The sequence below is a fragment of the Panthera leo genome, chromosome F3 (assembly GCF_018350215.1).
Source record: "Panthera leo isolate Ple1 chromosome F3, P.leo_Ple1_pat1.1, whole genome shotgun sequence".
Classification (NCBI taxonomy): Eukaryota; Metazoa; Chordata; class Mammalia; order Carnivora; family Felidae; genus Panthera; species Panthera leo.
This window is the reverse complement of record NC_056696.1, coordinates 22,914,175-22,931,247: the sequence shown is the minus strand read 5'-3', so window position 1 is coordinate 22,931,247 and position 17,073 is coordinate 22,914,175. Positions and strand designations below refer to the sequence as shown.

The window sequence follows — 17,073 nt, the reverse complement described above, 5'->3', positions numbered from 1 at the left end:
TTTTGATGTTGGCATGTTTTATAAAGTATATACAATATTTATATCTTCTCTTGCAATCACGGAGAATGCTTTTACTAAAAAGCAGTATACATAATGCATTTGTAAAGGTGTCTTGATCACGTGAATTTGGTAGTGTTAAGTTTTGATGACCATGAACGGCATTGATATCACCACAGAATACACTTAAATTCTCAGATAGTTTCCCAATAATCAAACCTGTAGATTGACTTTTTTATGCACCTCCTTTTTCCAAAACAATCAGAGATGGAGCTAGTCGAGAATAATGGTTAGGGACATAGGCTCTAGTACGGGGATGCCTGGGTGGGAATCTCAATGCTGCTACTTAAAAGCTTTATTTCCTTGGGACTGTAGAGTTCTCTGTGCCTTGCTCTCCTCCTCCTAATGTCGGAATAAAAAAATAATACTCTTTTACTTCATAAAATTGTGCTGAGAATAAAATTAATATGATACAAATGAAATACCTAGCATAGTTCCTGTTACAAAGTAAGCACTCAGGTTCTGTTGGCTCTTGTTATTTGGATAGATCTACATTCATTGTTTACTTGAACCCAATATGGTGTTTGGATCCTAGAATTACACGAAGTAGTATATATTCACTCTAAGCATTGTATTATGGTAATATGGAGGAGAGAACATACACCCCGAATTCAGAATACCATAAATTGAAATCCAGTTCTGCAGTAGATTATGTGTGTGACTCATTGTCGTGGATATTCTGAGGGACTTGCCCATGTTTCTCAGGCTTTTCAATGTGCTCTGGCCTAATTCCAACTCCAGTATCTGCATTTCTGTGCCTAAGAGGTTTTTTTTTTTCCAGAACAGAAGAAGGCTGTTCTGCCAGAGAATTAAACCCCTCAGGAGCAGCTTTCAGTCTCTGGCAGGAATAAACTCCAGTTGTCCACATGGGAGCAGGACTGAAAGCACGCCCTTCTGGGGCTACATTCCTTTTCCTGTATCACTTCCCTCTTCCTATGAGCATCCTTTGTACCTCCCAAATAAACAGCTTGCTCTAGAATCCTTCTGGGATAACTCAAATTGAAGATACCCCTTGCATCATTTACTCTTGCTATCTCAGCTTCCCTACATTAAAAAAAAAAAAAAAAAAAAAAAAAGATTCATGGGCTCATGATTGAAATGTTGGAGCTGCTGTGAATGTGCATGGAAGTGTTCATACCCCAGGCATCTGAGGTGCCATTTCTTGCATGCCAGTTTTCTTTTTTGTTTGCTTTTTCCTTTTTAAAAGAATACCTATATTAACTTTCCCAGCTTAAAAAAACGAAAGCTTCCATTGTAACTTCATTCAAGCCCTAGAATATTCTCAGAACTCTCAGCCTTATAGGGAAAGAAGAAACGGTCGTATGGATTTTTTTGGGGGGTGGGGGGGAGTGGATAATATGGGATAAGGGTTTGGGTGAAAAGGCAGTGTGAAATGTAATGGCCCCATCTGCCTGTTTTATTCACCTCCTTCCATGCGCTTACTAGGTGCTCAATATTTACTGAGGGCATTCAGTTGTAACGATGCAATGTTTTACTGCTATATTTTAAACAAGTGTAGCCAAATTGGATGGTATAGTTAGTTATTTTAACCAACTCCCCCAATGTATGACTAGTGTTGAGTCTGACCTTCTGTGACCACAGTAAGTATAGGAGGTTTAGAGTCTTTTTTTTCCCTCAAATACTTTAAGTGTGACCTAAACCAACAATGTGTTGACTAGCAAGGTCAGTGAGGCAATTTCTTCTTGCTTTCTGAATAAGCATCAAGTTACTGATTGTGAAATATGTACAAGTGATGACATTTCTTTTGTATTATTGGCAACTTATTGCAAAGTATATGAACCTCTTTTGCAGGTGATTTGGATTGCTACCTGTAGTATTTCCTCTAGTAAAACTCTTGCCCAGAAGAAGAGAAATATTGCATGGCTGTTGCTTTATCTTGTGCCTAACACATCTACCCATTCAGTCATCCATCCAATAAACATTTATGGAGTTTTGCCCTTGGCCATGTTCCCTGATACTTAATGGGCACTAAGCACATTTTAATTGATAATTAGAACAGAAAAGCACTGAGGATTACTTTGTGAGTGAGGAGGGAGACGATAAGGGGATGAGGTGAAGGGGACTCTGTTTAGACAAGTCTGTAAGTTCAGACTCTTAAGGAAACAATGAAAAGACACAGTAAATAGATAAGAGTTCTCACAAAAAAACCTCTGGTTCTGATGTCACACCATTTATAGAGTACAATTAGTGGTAGCTAAACAAAGGATATACATTACAATGCAATCTGAAGATAATAAACTTATTTTGCTCCTATATGAAATACCAAAATAATATATCAGGTTGATGCAAAGGAAATTGAGCTGAACCTAGAGACATAAATATCACTGCTGACTTTGGATCTCCCTTTTTGATGGCTAATGAGTGATAATGTTTTACATGTGCACTTTCTCAAGAAGAGAAATGTCTGAGATTAGATAGTATTATCTCTGGTGCTATCTCTCATGCACTCAGCTATCTGGAAAATGTCTGCTCTATCAGTAGAATTCATAATGGCTTGTTGAATATTTCACATAGCAGTTTTTATCCCAAGTATGGAAAACTATTATTTCGCTTTAGCATGGTATTCCAGGGCCACCCAACTGAGCCTCAACCAATCCTTCTAACTCTTGTCTGTCACTTTCCTTTACACTCTAGTCAAATATAACTTTGTACTTTCTCTCATCCTATCTCCTACCACATTCTCTTGACCTGTGTTTTCTCTTAAGTTGTTCCTTCTCCTAGAATGCCCTTCCTTTCCATCTGACTTCTGATTTTTATGGCAAATGACAACACTTTTATCAAGCCTTTTCTGACTTTTTTTTCCATTTAAAGGCTCTCTTTTCCCTGTGGCCTTCTACTGCAGTTTTTCTGCACCTCCCTTTTTGATGATTTCTCTACAGATTTTATATTTATTTCTGTACAGGTTTTCTCTTCCTATTTTACTCTAGACCAGATTTTGTTGATGGTATATGCCACAGATGTCTGGGAAAGAACTACATGAATATTCATGAATAAAAATGAATGCATTTATTTTGATAATATCCAAGGAAGCAAGTTGAAGAGTTGATTTAGTTATGTGCTGGCATGGAACTCTTTAATTTGTCCATGATTTAAAATACTGTGAGAGTGGCAATTTCTTTTCTTCTGTGGTTTTCCTCTAAAACCTTGGTAATTACTTTTCTGTAACTTATTAGGACACTGTTACCAAATAGACAATGAGTTTACTCATCTGTATAGTTCACATAAATGACTCAAATGCTTTAGGTTGCCTCTGATGCAGGTAAAAACATGTTAGAAATAGATGAGTAAGAAGAATGTAAAGGTTTACTAAAAACACAAGATAATGTTGTTTTATGTCCCTAAATTTCCATTGTAGAGAAATTACAAATCCTGAATCTCGTTTCTGTGCAATACGGATTTTCCATTCAGGCAGCTATATCTATATATAGAATGTTTGAACATAACCACAAAAACTCTCAGGCCAAATTTTGTTCCTTAAGTGAAGCTTCCTACAAAGACATTAAATAATTGTCAGCACCCTTCGGGTTTAGGTGGCACAAACTGTTTCTATTAGTCTAGGATTATCAGTGTGATCAATGTAATCCAACACATCCCTTGGGGCACATTTCCATTAAGTAAATTTGGATAAACTGTCCTTAGATAATCTTCCAAGTAGAGAAAGAAGTGTACCCAACCACATGATTATATTGAGATTCTGAGACTAGTAGAAATGTTTTGGTTTTAGATAGCTATGCTGGTTGCCAGAGACTACTAATGGATTTTCTAAAGATAAGAATATTTTGGAAACCATACTCAAGTGGCATAAGCTTGTTTAGGAATCATAATTAAATAAATCTCAAGTCAACCAAGGACCACACAAGAAGATTATTACACTGGCTTCCAATTATTCTCACCTGGTGACTCTTTTGAAAAAGCCTGAAGATGACACCAGGTGTGTTATTTAAATGGATTAGGTGCAGCATTAATTCAGATGTTTTAGGTCAATGGAATGCTTTATTCTAGAGATTTTCTGGAAAATTTCCCAGTTTTTTTAGTCTGCTGATACCAGATTATCAACCAAATAGAATGTTTCCTTTAAAAAAAAAATCTGTACATTTATATGTCTATGTGTATGTGTATGTATGTGTATGTCTATGTGTATGTTATGTGTAGTGTGTTATATATGTGTGCGTATGTATGTGTGTGTGTATGTATGTATATATATGTGTGTATATATGTATATATATATATATATATATATATATATATATATATATATATATAAAATTTATTCTATGCTTTGGATACATTTCTTTCCTTATATCCACATTTCTCTAAACATACAATGCCTAATAGAATGAGAGTATTTAAATCTAGCTGGCATTATTATATCTTTGTGCCTGGCACAATGCCCAGCCCATAGTAGGTTTTCAATAAATATTTGAAACTGCCATATTTCTTTAATTTCTAAAGAACAGTATGTCACTTAAGAACAAATACTTTGAGAAGAGTTTGCACCCATTTTCATCCAAGATCCACTACTTAATAGCTCTTTGACCTTGAAGAAATTCCTAATTTCCCAAGTCTGAGAAAAATGGGGGAAATAATGCCTACTTACTGACACATTAATGGTAAAATTAGTTGTACTCTTGAATATGTGTAAATTGAAGATTGTATCTATACTATTTCTATTAATGCGGATACACATGATTTTTTCTTTGGGCTTTGTTTTTTTGTGTTTTTTTTTTTTTTTTTTTTTTTTTAGAGAGAGAGCATACAAACGGGGAGAAGGAGGAGGAGGAGAAGAGAGAGAGAGAGAGAGAGAGAGAGAGAGAGAGAGAGAGAGAATGTTAAGCAGGCACCATACTCAGCACAGAGCCTGACTCAGGGGCTCGATCTCACAACTGTGAGATCATGACCTGAGCTAAAATCCAGAGTCAGACGCATAACTGACTGAGCCACCCAGGTACCCTGGGCTTATATATTTTCATAAAGCATTGAAACTCTTTAGGAAAGAGAATTAAAGCCAGTTCTATCAATCACATTTTAATTCAACATATAAAAGGGCAGGCTTCACATTTAGTAGGAGGAAGAATTCTTACTGGCGTAATGTAAGAAAGGTAATTCCTTACTAATGTTACATGTTCTTTGGGTGTTGACAAGATGTTCTACTTTACACAGTCACTCACGAACCCAAGCTGATGGAGGCTCCACCATAATTTAGAACATTCGGCCTCTTCAGTTATTTCAGTGGGAGAAAAGACTGCAGAATGTGCATTGAATTTTTTTAAAAAAGGAATTTGTGTCACTCCTGGAATGACCAGATATCTCTGTGAGTGACAGACACACTTTAGTCCCTACTATCATGGCCTAGTGGTATACTGGATCTGGCTCATAATGGCTCATGGAGAGGAAATTATGCACTTTTTCTTCCCACCTCTGTGTTCAGTAACGTCATGTTGGGAGCTTGAAATCAGCCATGGTGGTAGTATTTACACCACAGAAATTGGCAAGTGCCCAGAATTAAGGCTTTTTATTCAGAAAGCAGTTTACCAACTCTCCACTAACCAACTTGACCTCTCCTAATGGAAGTGTATTTAGAAATGTAGAATGGCAAATGAATAATTAGATGGCATCATTATCTTCTATTGCCACAGTGTGCAAATCATCCCAGAGATGATGTTATCCTAAAATGCTATGCATCGACTTGGGTACTATAGAAAAAGCACTGAACTTGGAACAGTTGCCATTTAACTTGCTATCTAAACCTAGGCAAGCAATCATTTCTTTGAACATCAGTTTCTTTGTAGTGTTATAAAGTCATCTTTGGATGCAATAGGATTACATCAAATAATGTGTGAAGAAACTTAGCATAAATGCTTCTGGAAAAATTCACAAATTCTTGATGAATCTGGCATTTGCTGGTTCTTAAGGAGTCTAAGGAAAAGCACCAACATTAGTTAGGCATTTGGAGGGCTTTAGTATCATTTTTTAAACCTACACTTACAAAATGCCTATGGTAAATAAGAGACCGTTATCACCCTATGGGACTTTCAATATAGAGAGGTATTTAATAGGCCTTTATGTTTAAACTAAGAAGTAGATCCATCCACAGATATCAGAGGATAACTAATTTTTCCTGGAGCTCTCCATGGTATTTTAGCCTGTCCTCCTTCACTCCTCACAGAGTCACTTCAATTCAGAAACCTAGACTTGGTCTACTCTGTTCCTTCTTTTCTGTTACTCCTTTGAGGATCAAGGTTACCTATTTACAATTTTAGGATGTCGGTAGGTATCTAGTATAACTTTATCTTTGCCTCAGCTCTGCTCACACTGCAGCAGCCTGTGTGTTCTTGACTCAGACCCTTCCACAACTTGACCAACATGACATTGTAATTCAGAGTTGTAATGAATTCAGAGTCATTTTGAGTTCATGACATTGAATTCAGAGAGTAATTCAGTGTAATTCAGAATAAAGTTCATAATAGATCGTTGTGAACTTTAAAAAATTGTATGAATAAATACACTGTGTGAAATACAATTCTCAAGAGTTCTTAGCCCATTCAAACCCTGTTTAGTGCCTAGTGTCTAGAAATTTGCCTGTTATTGTTGGAGCTATCATGCTGCTGCTAGGTTTCCCTCTTCTTAACTATAGAAGCCATGAGATTAGAGTGGCTTTGTGCAGAAATGGTACTTCAAGACATTCTATGGTGGAGAGATGTTTTTTGGAGCCAAATTCAAATAATCCACGTGATAAACAGACCAAATATAAAAACATTAAGTCAGTAATGTGGTCTTACTAATATTATTATATATAAAGAAAAATGATATTAAAATTGCTAGAATAATTTGGAAGAGAAAAGAGAGGGAAGGAATATGCAGCTGGACTGCCTCTCTTTTTCTCTGACTCAATTACAGAAATAGCTGAATATTATTTGTCCCACTAGGACCTTCACATCATTAATTCTCCTCCAACACCACTATGTCCATAATGTGTGAGAATCCAGAGCCTTCTCCCAACGTTTATGGAGTTTGCTGAAAGCTTACTTTCTTAGGTCTCCTTGCCTCCTGATTATTTGTGTATTGATTATCACCTTCTGTACTTTGATACAAGACAAAGCTCAGCCTCATCAAAAATATCACAGGAAATCCACTAATAACAGGACTTGTGAGTTTAGTAGATTTAACTGAAGATTTGGAGTTATGTCTTGAAGCACCTTATCCCCTTCTGCTCTCTCCTTGGCCCCATTCCTCTTTTCTTCTTATTATGCCTCTACTTCTCTCCTCTGAATAGTCTCATGAGCTCCACATTACTCTCCTACTATGTAGATCAGTTCAGCATTTTCCAGTGTTTTCCTTGAAACCAGCATAATCAAATTCAGTGAGATAAGCATGAGAAACATATAGGGTGGCTATAGAGGTTGGTTTCTGGAGCTTTACTGAGTGTATACCACTGCTCTTCCACCTGATATATCTGTGAAATTAGGATAATATACTCCCACAGAGGGGCTTTTGTAAAGATCAAAAGTGATCATTTATAAAATGAAAGATTTAGTCTGTTGTACAGTTTGCATTTTGTATATGTTAATATTTCTTCTCCTTTACCATTTACTGGTTTATTTACCATCATTATACATAGAACCCTTTTGTTATTTTTCTAAAGTTCATTTATTTTTGACACAGAGAGAGTGTGAGTCAGGGAGGAACAGAAAAAGAGAGAGAGAGAGAGAGAGAGAGAGAGAGAGAACCCCAAGCAGGCTTTGTCCTGTCAGCACAGAACCCGACACGGGGCTCAGTCTCACAAACTGTGAGATCATGACCTGAGCTGAAATCAAGAGTTGGATGCTTAACTGACTGAGCCACCCAGGCCTCCCCCGCTTTTTGTTCTTATTAACACTAATATTTGAAAAAGGGAGCTGAGTTAAGAAGCAGACTAAAAAAATAATTTACCTTAAGATAACAGACAAAAATTATAAACTATTGGCAGTTTCTTAAAAAGACATTTTAATATGATGTTTTGTGTTCCCCAAATATTATCCAAATATTGTTGTAATTATTTTCAGAGAATGATTAGAGAATGATAAATGCATGCATGAGTGTCAGAGGTCATTTTAAACTAAATTAGTTTAATTTTTAAATTTTTATTCTATTTTTAAACCACAATTTTGGTTTATTTGTGATGCCCTTCATTCCTATTACCCTGGTTGATACAGAGTTGGATGTAGTTTTACATGAAAACGGACTCACTTGGAAATATTTTTGCTTACAAACCCTTTCAAATTCTATACCAACTGTTTAAAATACAATATAGAAACACAAAGTTAAAAAACTTGGTTAACCTATTATCCTTCATATTTTTGGCATTGCTCAGAGAACAGGAAACCTACATCCTTATTTCCATATACTTCATTAATTAGTGTGGTATTTTAAGGATCAAAATTAATTTATTTTACAATAATTTTATAGAGGTTAAAAGGAGCTCCTTATTCATTAGCTCTGCTCTATTTTTAATATATTGGTTAGTAATAAAATGCCATATTTTCAAACACAGGTAATTTCTAATTTTGTCACTTTGATATTAAGCACTACTCTTAAAATGGATCTTTGTCAGTTGATTTGTACACAGCACATATGCAAGATAATTAACACCTGATGGCAGTCATTTGGCAAATTATGGGTCATGTGTAGCCTTGGTAACCTCAATCATAGGAGACTTTCTGAGTAGCAATTAATGATAATATGTCAGTGAATAAATATAAATCAAGTCATCATAATATTGACCCTTTTGATTGTCCTTACATGAAATCAGGAGGCAATAGTGTCTTCAGTAAGGCACTGTGTGATCTAAACCAGTTGAAATAGACTTAACGAGGTTTTGTATAACCCCTAGGAAATCCCAATGTAAAATTGGATCATAGCCCATATGCACCACCACTCCCCCCTTTTCTTTGCTCTACTGTATGGAATTCATGACACATCTTCCTTTAGATATAATGGAATAAATGGTGGTACTGAGACCCCCACACTTACACAGTCCTTTGTAAACCTTAGGAAAATGAGCTGGAGTAATTAGCAGCAGCATTTACACTAAAAATACAACAAACCTGTTTTTATGGCCATGTGTTTTTTCTTTTTTTTCACCTTCATTTTCCTTTATTTGTTGTTTTTTTGTTTTTTTTTTTTTTTTTTTAGTTTTTGCAGGTTTTGCTCAATGAGAAAAAAATATGGTAGTAAAAGGGACATATCTACTTCTCTTTCCTCTCCTGGTTGCTAAATAACAAGGAATCGCAGTGATTTCAGGAAGGCTGTGTAGTTTGCGGAGCTCTGGAAGTGGCATGTTTTTTTTTTTCAATATATGAAGTTTATTGTCAAATTGGTTTCCATACAACACCCAGTGCTCATCCCAAAAGGTGCCCTCCTCAATACCCATCACCCACCCTCCCCTCCCTCCCACCCCTCATCAGCCCTCAGTTTGTTCTCAGTTTTTAAGAGTCTCTTATGCTTTGGCTCTCTTCCACTCTAACCTCTTTTTTTTTTTTTCCTTCCCCTCCCCCATGGGTTTCTGTTAAGTGTCTCAGGATCCACATAAGAGTGAAACCATATGGTATCTGTCTTTCTCTGTATGGCTTATTTCACTTAGCATAACACTCTCCAGTTCCATCTACGTTGCTACAAAGGGCCATATTTCATCCCTTCTCATTGCCACGTAGTACTCCATTGTGTATATAAACCACAATTTCTTTATCTATTCATCAGTTGATGGACATTTAGGTTCTTTCCATAATTTGGCTATTGTTGAGAGTGCTGCTATAAACATTGGGGTACAAGTGCCCCTATGCATCAGTACTCCTGTATCCCTTGGGTAAATTCCTAGCAGGGAAGTGGCATGTTTTTAATCATGGTCTGCCTTAATATGGCTGTTTATCAGATTACAATTTTATATATAATTATATATAATATAGGCACGCATATTTCTAGTGCATTCTATCAATGTTGCTATCATGTGGTCATTTTACTTTGAGAGAGAATCTTGGTGATCAATGTAATAAAATATGGTGAACTCTTTTTCTTTCTTTTTTTAATGTTTATTTTTTATTTTGGGGGGTGGGGAAGAGAGAGAGAACACACAGAGGATCCCAAGCGGGCTCCGTTCTGACAGCAGAGAGCCCAGTGTGGAGCTCTAACTCATGAACCATGAGATCACGACCTGAGCCGAAGTCAGAAGCTTAACTGACTGAGGCACCCAGGCACCCCTGGTGAACTCTTACTCATAAATGTTAGGTGGGTTTTTGAAATGTCGATTCCTAGACTCCACTCACCATACATTCTGATTCAGTAAATCTGGGTTGGAGTCTGCATTTTTGAGAAACAACCTGAGTGATTTTGTATAGCTGTAGATGAAGGTGCTCCTCGGCTCTTATTTTGAAAGACGTTGAGATAGAGGCTAACTCTGACTTACCTTGCTCTTGGGAGACAATGTAGCACTCTGGTGAAGACCTGGGAGCCTGACCTTACCGTTAAAACCCCACCTCTGCAGTTAAGAAGCCTTGTGAACTTAGAAAGCTACTTAATGACTTAGTGCCCCATCTGTTTATCAGTGCAGTGGTGATGATGATATATATCTGATAGAATTGTAACGAGAATTAAATTAGCCAATGTATTTAAAGAGTCTGGACATAGAGGGAGCACTCAGTAAACATTAGTGTTACTATTTTATCCTGTGGCCTTCATCCAAATTATTTATTATTTATCCACATATGAGTCATTTCAGTGCAGAGCTATTCAATATTTAGTCCAGCCATCATCCCCTTTAGGAGGTTTTAGCCAAACTACAGGCTAGTCTATGTTGCTTTTATGTATTTTTGCATACCATTTATGTATTTCTAATACTGCATCATATTAAAGCTTTCTATTTCTCCATCTGTCTCCCTCATTAGCCATGAGTACTTAGAGGATGGGGACCATGTTTTATGCACATTTGTGTCTCAAGCACCCAGTGCTTTTGCTAGGACGCTGCTGAGCTGAGGATGCTGGTTGGCCAAAATCTGGATAGTGGTCAGCTCTCAGTGCTCGTCCTGGCTGTATCTTCCCAGATGCAAAGGAGGAGACCTTTTCCAGAGTCAAACTTGGATAGTGTTTAGGGGAGAAGATTTAGTCATTCATTCATTTCATCGATATTTGTTGAACGTCTACCATGTAAAACCACAATGATCCATGTCCTTATGGAGCTTTTACAGATTAACTTCAGGGGTATTCACTAGTGACTCAACATCTATATCTTATATCATTGGGCCAGTGTATTACTGAATTTTATTTTAGAACAATCCCTTGGGATATGTGTTATAAAACTTGCATTTAAGGTGTAGAGTCATAGTTAAGTTTAGAACACCCAGATCAGAGCCTCAATTATTGGACATCAGTCCTAATTAAACACTTTGTAGTTTCCCATACCAGGTAGTGTTTATTGTGACCAGCAACCTGGATCAACTCACGGGGTTTGTCGTTAAACATTTTTCAGACTTCTAGCAGTGGAAGGCACTCTGTTCGCATCACCGGCCTTAGTACGATTGATTTCAGAGCTGGTTTTTCCCGAAAGCCCACCCTGGATTTCAAAAAGACAGTCAGCAGACCAGTGCAAGGTTTGTATGTGCATATTACCAAAGTTGACGTAGTAGATATCCAAGTGCAAAACATTGCTCAGATTGTCTGTGATTTTATAATTTTGTGGAATTCAACAGAACTGGGAGTTATATTCTTGGCCTCATCAATTTTTCTCGAAGTGTAAGACCAGTGATATTAAAATTACTCAGCTTGTTAAAAATTAAGATTCCTGGGCCTCACCCCAGATCTCCTGAATTAGAACCAAATTAGGTTGGACCCAGGAATATGCACTATATCAAGCACCCCAGATGATTCCTAAACTTACTGAACTTTTAAAACTACTGACGTATATCTTGAGATTTTTACTAACATCTATAAATTACCTTGTTGTCAAGGTGAAAAAAGAGGGTTTTATGTGTGTAGATGGCTAAAAAATTAAAGACATTATGTGCCATTGTATGTTCAAAGATAAACTTATTGCTGCTTTTTAAACCTTGTTCTTATTTTATTCATGCAAGATTATAGGTTTATAGATAAAAAGATGTTTAATCATACCGTGACTCCTTAAATTTATTTTTTTCTGATCATTCTTTTATTACTACAACTACTGGAAGGATACACATAGTGAATCCTTAAAAATTAAATATTTATGTAATTAAACATTAAGTAATACAGTATTCACAATTGTGATTTTTCTATGTATGATATTATTAAAATACCATAAAAATAATTAATTAGGATTTCCTAAGTTTGGTCATGAATAACTGTCTTTAACGTAGTAGAAAAGATTCTATAATTAGGCCACAATTTGTTCGACAGTTTGTAGTACTCATATTTATGATACTTCTCTGTTATTATAGTTCAAAGATTTATCTGATAAATAACTCAATTGTACATTACTTATTAATAATAATAATAAAGTCTTTCTCCTCTAGGAATTCCTACTTATGTGCTGCTGAATACTTCTGGAATTTCCATCCCAGCCAGAGTAGATCGTCTTGAACTTCTGAGTATCTCAGGCAGTTCTCTGAAGACTATCCCTGTTAAATATTACCCTGACCGAAAACCTTATGGCTTGTGGAATATTTCTGACTTTATACCACCAAATGAAGCCTTCTTTCTCAGAGTCACAGGCTATGATAAGGATGATTATCTCTTCCAGAGGGTTTCAAGTGTTTCTTTCTCTAGTATCATCCCAGGTGAGACATCATTTTATTAGACCCTGGAGTATTGATAGTTTAAGGGAGTACTGTGGTCCTATAGTAAAGAATGGACTATAAAATAAAGAATAATATCTTCACATTATTACTGGGTTGTCAAATTGATGGACATTTACACTTAGGTAACACAATTTTTCTTAATCATAAAAAGCACATCCAGAGTTTCATGTGAAGTCTCACTGACTGCAGATCTGAAAATTCTGATTGGTGCAATCAGTGTAACAACTGGGAAATTCTGGTACTCTTACTCCCCCTAAAAAAAAAAAAAAAAAAAAAAAAAAGCCTGGCACACACGCTCAGTGTTTGATCAAGCTACCCAAATTGGCCAAATGCTTATCAATGATTGTCAGAAACCTACTTTGTGAATAGTAATTCATTGTAAACATCTGGTGATGATTCTGCCTTTATGTGATAAGTTGGCAGTTAATCAGTAAGCTAGTTACTCATATATTTGCTGTTGTATAGAGATGAGAATGTAGATTAAGGATTCTTTGGAAGCATGAGGTAGCATTTCAGTTTGTCTCTACTCTTGCTATTTCTCAAGGCTAATGACAACTGTGATAAAAACTTTGGCACTGTAGCCAAAACTGTGGATATGCAAATCTGTAGAAGGATTATTTCTAATATTGTACTATTGGATGGAGGGACAACAATTTATCATTTATACATAAGGTTGTAATTTGAGAAATTCAGAAACAACTGTACAGCTATTCTTTAATGGTTGTCGAATCGCAAGATTAGAACCAACCTCAGTATTTCCTCATAGTTAGTTGTCTTACCCCTAAATTGAATACTGCAAAATCTGTTGGATTCTTAAAAATCAAGTTTTTTTCCCATTATTTTTGGGAAAACAATTACTGTATGACTTCAATTCTTTTTTTTTTTTAAGTTTACTTATTTTTGAGAGAGGGAGAGAGAGAGAGAGAGAGAGAGAGAGAGACATAGCATGAGCAAGGGAGGGGCAGAGAGAAAGGGAGACATAGAATCTGAAACAGGGTCCAGGCTCCAGGCTCCAGGCTCCAAGCTGGCAGCACAGAGCCCGATGTGGGGCTCGAACTCACGAACCGTGAGATTATGACTTGAGCTGAAGTCAGATGCTTAACCCATTGAACCACCCAAGCGCCCCAAGAGGCCTTGTCTTTTTGTAGAACCCGTGGGCAATGTAGCAAGATGGTGCCGGGGGGCACAGCAAGGAATTTACATTCAGTACCCAGACTTTTTTGGTCCAGGTGAGGTGACTTGCTAATGGCAGGGCTTCCCCCTACCATCTGCTAGCTAAGGTGTATGACTTCAATTCTAAGCCATGTAGGTCCTTTTCATATATTTACATTTTTTAAATAACAATAGATTCTACAGAGGAGGAGGTATTGTAACTTATTTGGTAGCCTTTGTTTTTTGTTTTTTGTTTTTTTTTTTCCTATATTGGTGGCACAAAAAATAGTGTCTTAAAAAATAGAGTCTCAGGTTTAATGAATACATTAGTAAGGGGTCCATGGAGAGATCCAGAAATTAATGGGGTTTGAACAAAGAAAGATAATTAAAGTGATTTTTAGTGATTTAGATTAATTGGAATGCAGAGGGTTTACTAGAATAATTAAGGTTTGAAGATTTTGAATGGATTAACAGGAAGTACCCAATATTATTGTGACCTTGTTGCCCATGTTCTATTTTTCCTAGATGCTCCCAAAGTTACAATGCCCATGAAAACCCCCGGATACTACTTGCAGCCAGGCCACATTTCCTGCTCTGTTGAGAGTCTTTTACCCTTTACCTTGAGCTTTGTCAGAAATGGAGTTACACTTGGAGTAGACCAGTATTTAAGGTGTGTACATGTTTTATTAGCAGTTATAGAAAGCATTAAACATCTAAATACAAACAGATACTTATTTTAATGTGCTTTTTCATTGGAAATTCTCATTTATTTGTTCCATAGTCTTGGAATATAGCAGTGAACAAAATAGGCGCAGGTCTGTGCCCTTATGGAGATTTTATTATAATGGAGAAAGAAAACAGATATATGTTTTATGATATGTTAATTTCTCATTTATAATATGTTAAATATGTTAATTAAAAAGTGCTAGAATTCATTCAAGGGTTGATTCAGGTTTTATAGAATCTGGATGTTATATAACTTGAGGGTCTCTTGTTAAGCCCAAGAATACAAAATTATGAATATAAAGTTAGGTACTAAACTTTGGAAGGGTCCTCGCAAAAGAGAAGAGTTTAAGCTTTGTTCGCTTTGGGGCAAAAAAATCTCTGAATATAATTGAGAGATGGGGTGCATGTGGTTTTGGCCAACTTGCAGTTTTAAAATTCAGGATAAGGGACATTTGAGCAAAGACCTAAACATGGTGAGAGATGATCATGCAGATAGATATCTAGGAAAAAGGATTTGCATGCCAGGAACAGTTAGTGCAAATGCACGAGGCTGGAGCTGACTGGGCATGGGGGAAAGAAAGACAGGAAGGAAGCCAGTGTGGCTGGAGTGCAGTGAGCCAGGAGAAGGGTAGAGGATGGGGTTAGGGAAGTGAAGTGTGCTGGGACAGCAGGTGGAGGGAGAGCATGTGTGGCTACTGCACGTAACAATCAGTGGGAGTGGGTGAGGAAGCACTGATCTTCCTTGTGAAGATGGATGGCTTTTTTAGATAAATATAAATAATCAATGAGAAAATTGAGTAGATCTTGAAATCTGGAGGATGATTTCTGGAATTTTTTTTTAATCTTACTAATGAAACAAACTACATTTGGAGAAAAACTCTAGAAATTATTTTACAAAATTTCTATGCTGTTGATTCAATAGTAATATAAATAACTTCCATAAAATGCTAAATATTTGACAGTATTAGCCTATTTAATCTCTTTAGGGGGTCATTTTAAGCAAAAACTATGGCAGGAATATTCAGTATAACTTTAGAAAAAAATTCCACTATTTGAAGATTGAACTGTATTACTTCCTGCTACTTTTTTTATATTGTGTATCTTAATGATTCCCTAAGCTCCATGTTTAATAACCAGCAACATAACTGACCAGGATATTAAATGATGAAGCTACATAACTGCCTGATGAAATCAAATAATTCTGTTTCATGTTTAAATAGTAACATGTTTCAAAGACACTTGAGATTCTTTATAAATATTAATTCATTAATTCCACACAATTCCTGGGAGGTAAGCCACAAGAATTCTTTCATTTTTCCAGCTCTGTGGCCCAGAGACGTGACATGCCTTGCTGACATATATTAAGCTCTTTGTGTGTAAGAGGCTAAAGACAGAATTTGGCATGGGTGGTGATGGATTGATACTCTAACCCTGATTCACTCGCAAGTCCCTGCCCTAGATTTCCTAATAACTTGAGACATGTGACTTAATCTTTGTTATGTGAGTCGCTATGGTCACTAGGGGATGTAAGAGAGAATTAGTTTGCATTAGCAGCAGGACACATTTCTATTTGACATGTTCTTTCCTTATTCCAAAGGTCATGCCTTCAAAACTTCTTAGAGTTTTAATGTTAACTGAGAAGACTACATGAAAAAAAGAGAATTATTTTCACGTAATATTTCATAAATGAGAGGAGCAAGTATCACTGTCAAGAATATTCTTTACGTAATCTCACCCTGTTTACGTGCCTTTGAACTAATTACTTATCCTTCTTCCTGAATCTCGACTTACTTGTCTTTAAAACGAGGGACTAGAAGAATTGTCACTATCTGTTTCTAAAATATCCATGTGTCTAAGTTTTGATGAATCCTAATGTTGTGTGCTTGGGTCCGAACTAGGCATTGCAGAAAACATGACACACTGTATGTATTTCAAACTTCTGCCTCCCTGGAACTTACCAGTACCTCTTAGACGATGACAGTTATAAACTTGGACTTTGCTTACTGCTCTTAGGCATTAAAGATATAGCTTAGGTGATGACTGTGGCTTAGAGTACACTCATACTCCTTTTTCTTCTGAATGGGACAGAAAGGACTACTGACACCTAATAGTATCTATTAATATCTATTAACTAATTAGATATGAAATATCTATCAGAATTAAATATCTATTACTAAAACACTTCCAAAAAATAGAAAGCAATTTGAACAGTGTTAAAGGCCAAAGAATAAGTATTTGTTAAATGAATGGATACATATTATAGCAAATGGTTTTTTTTAACCTGACAGGTTTGATAATAAAACTGGTAATTTTTTTC

General features: G+C 36.2%; 1 protein-coding gene across 1 annotated transcript in view; it reads left to right on the top strand.

Annotated features, from left to right (window-relative positions):
* HMCN1 (hemicentin 1) overlaps positions 1–17,073 on the top strand; it is a 465,407-nt gene that overhangs the window by 170,611 nt on the left and 277,723 nt on the right. The window contains exons 7-9 of the mRNA XM_042924627.1: positions 11,576–11,696; positions 12,594–12,857; positions 14,556–14,700. Of these exons, the coding sequence (XP_042780561.1) occupies positions 11,576–11,696; positions 12,594–12,857; positions 14,556–14,700 (530 nt within the window). The remainder of the gene's footprint in view (positions 1–11,575; positions 11,697–12,593; positions 12,858–14,555; positions 14,701–17,073) is intronic.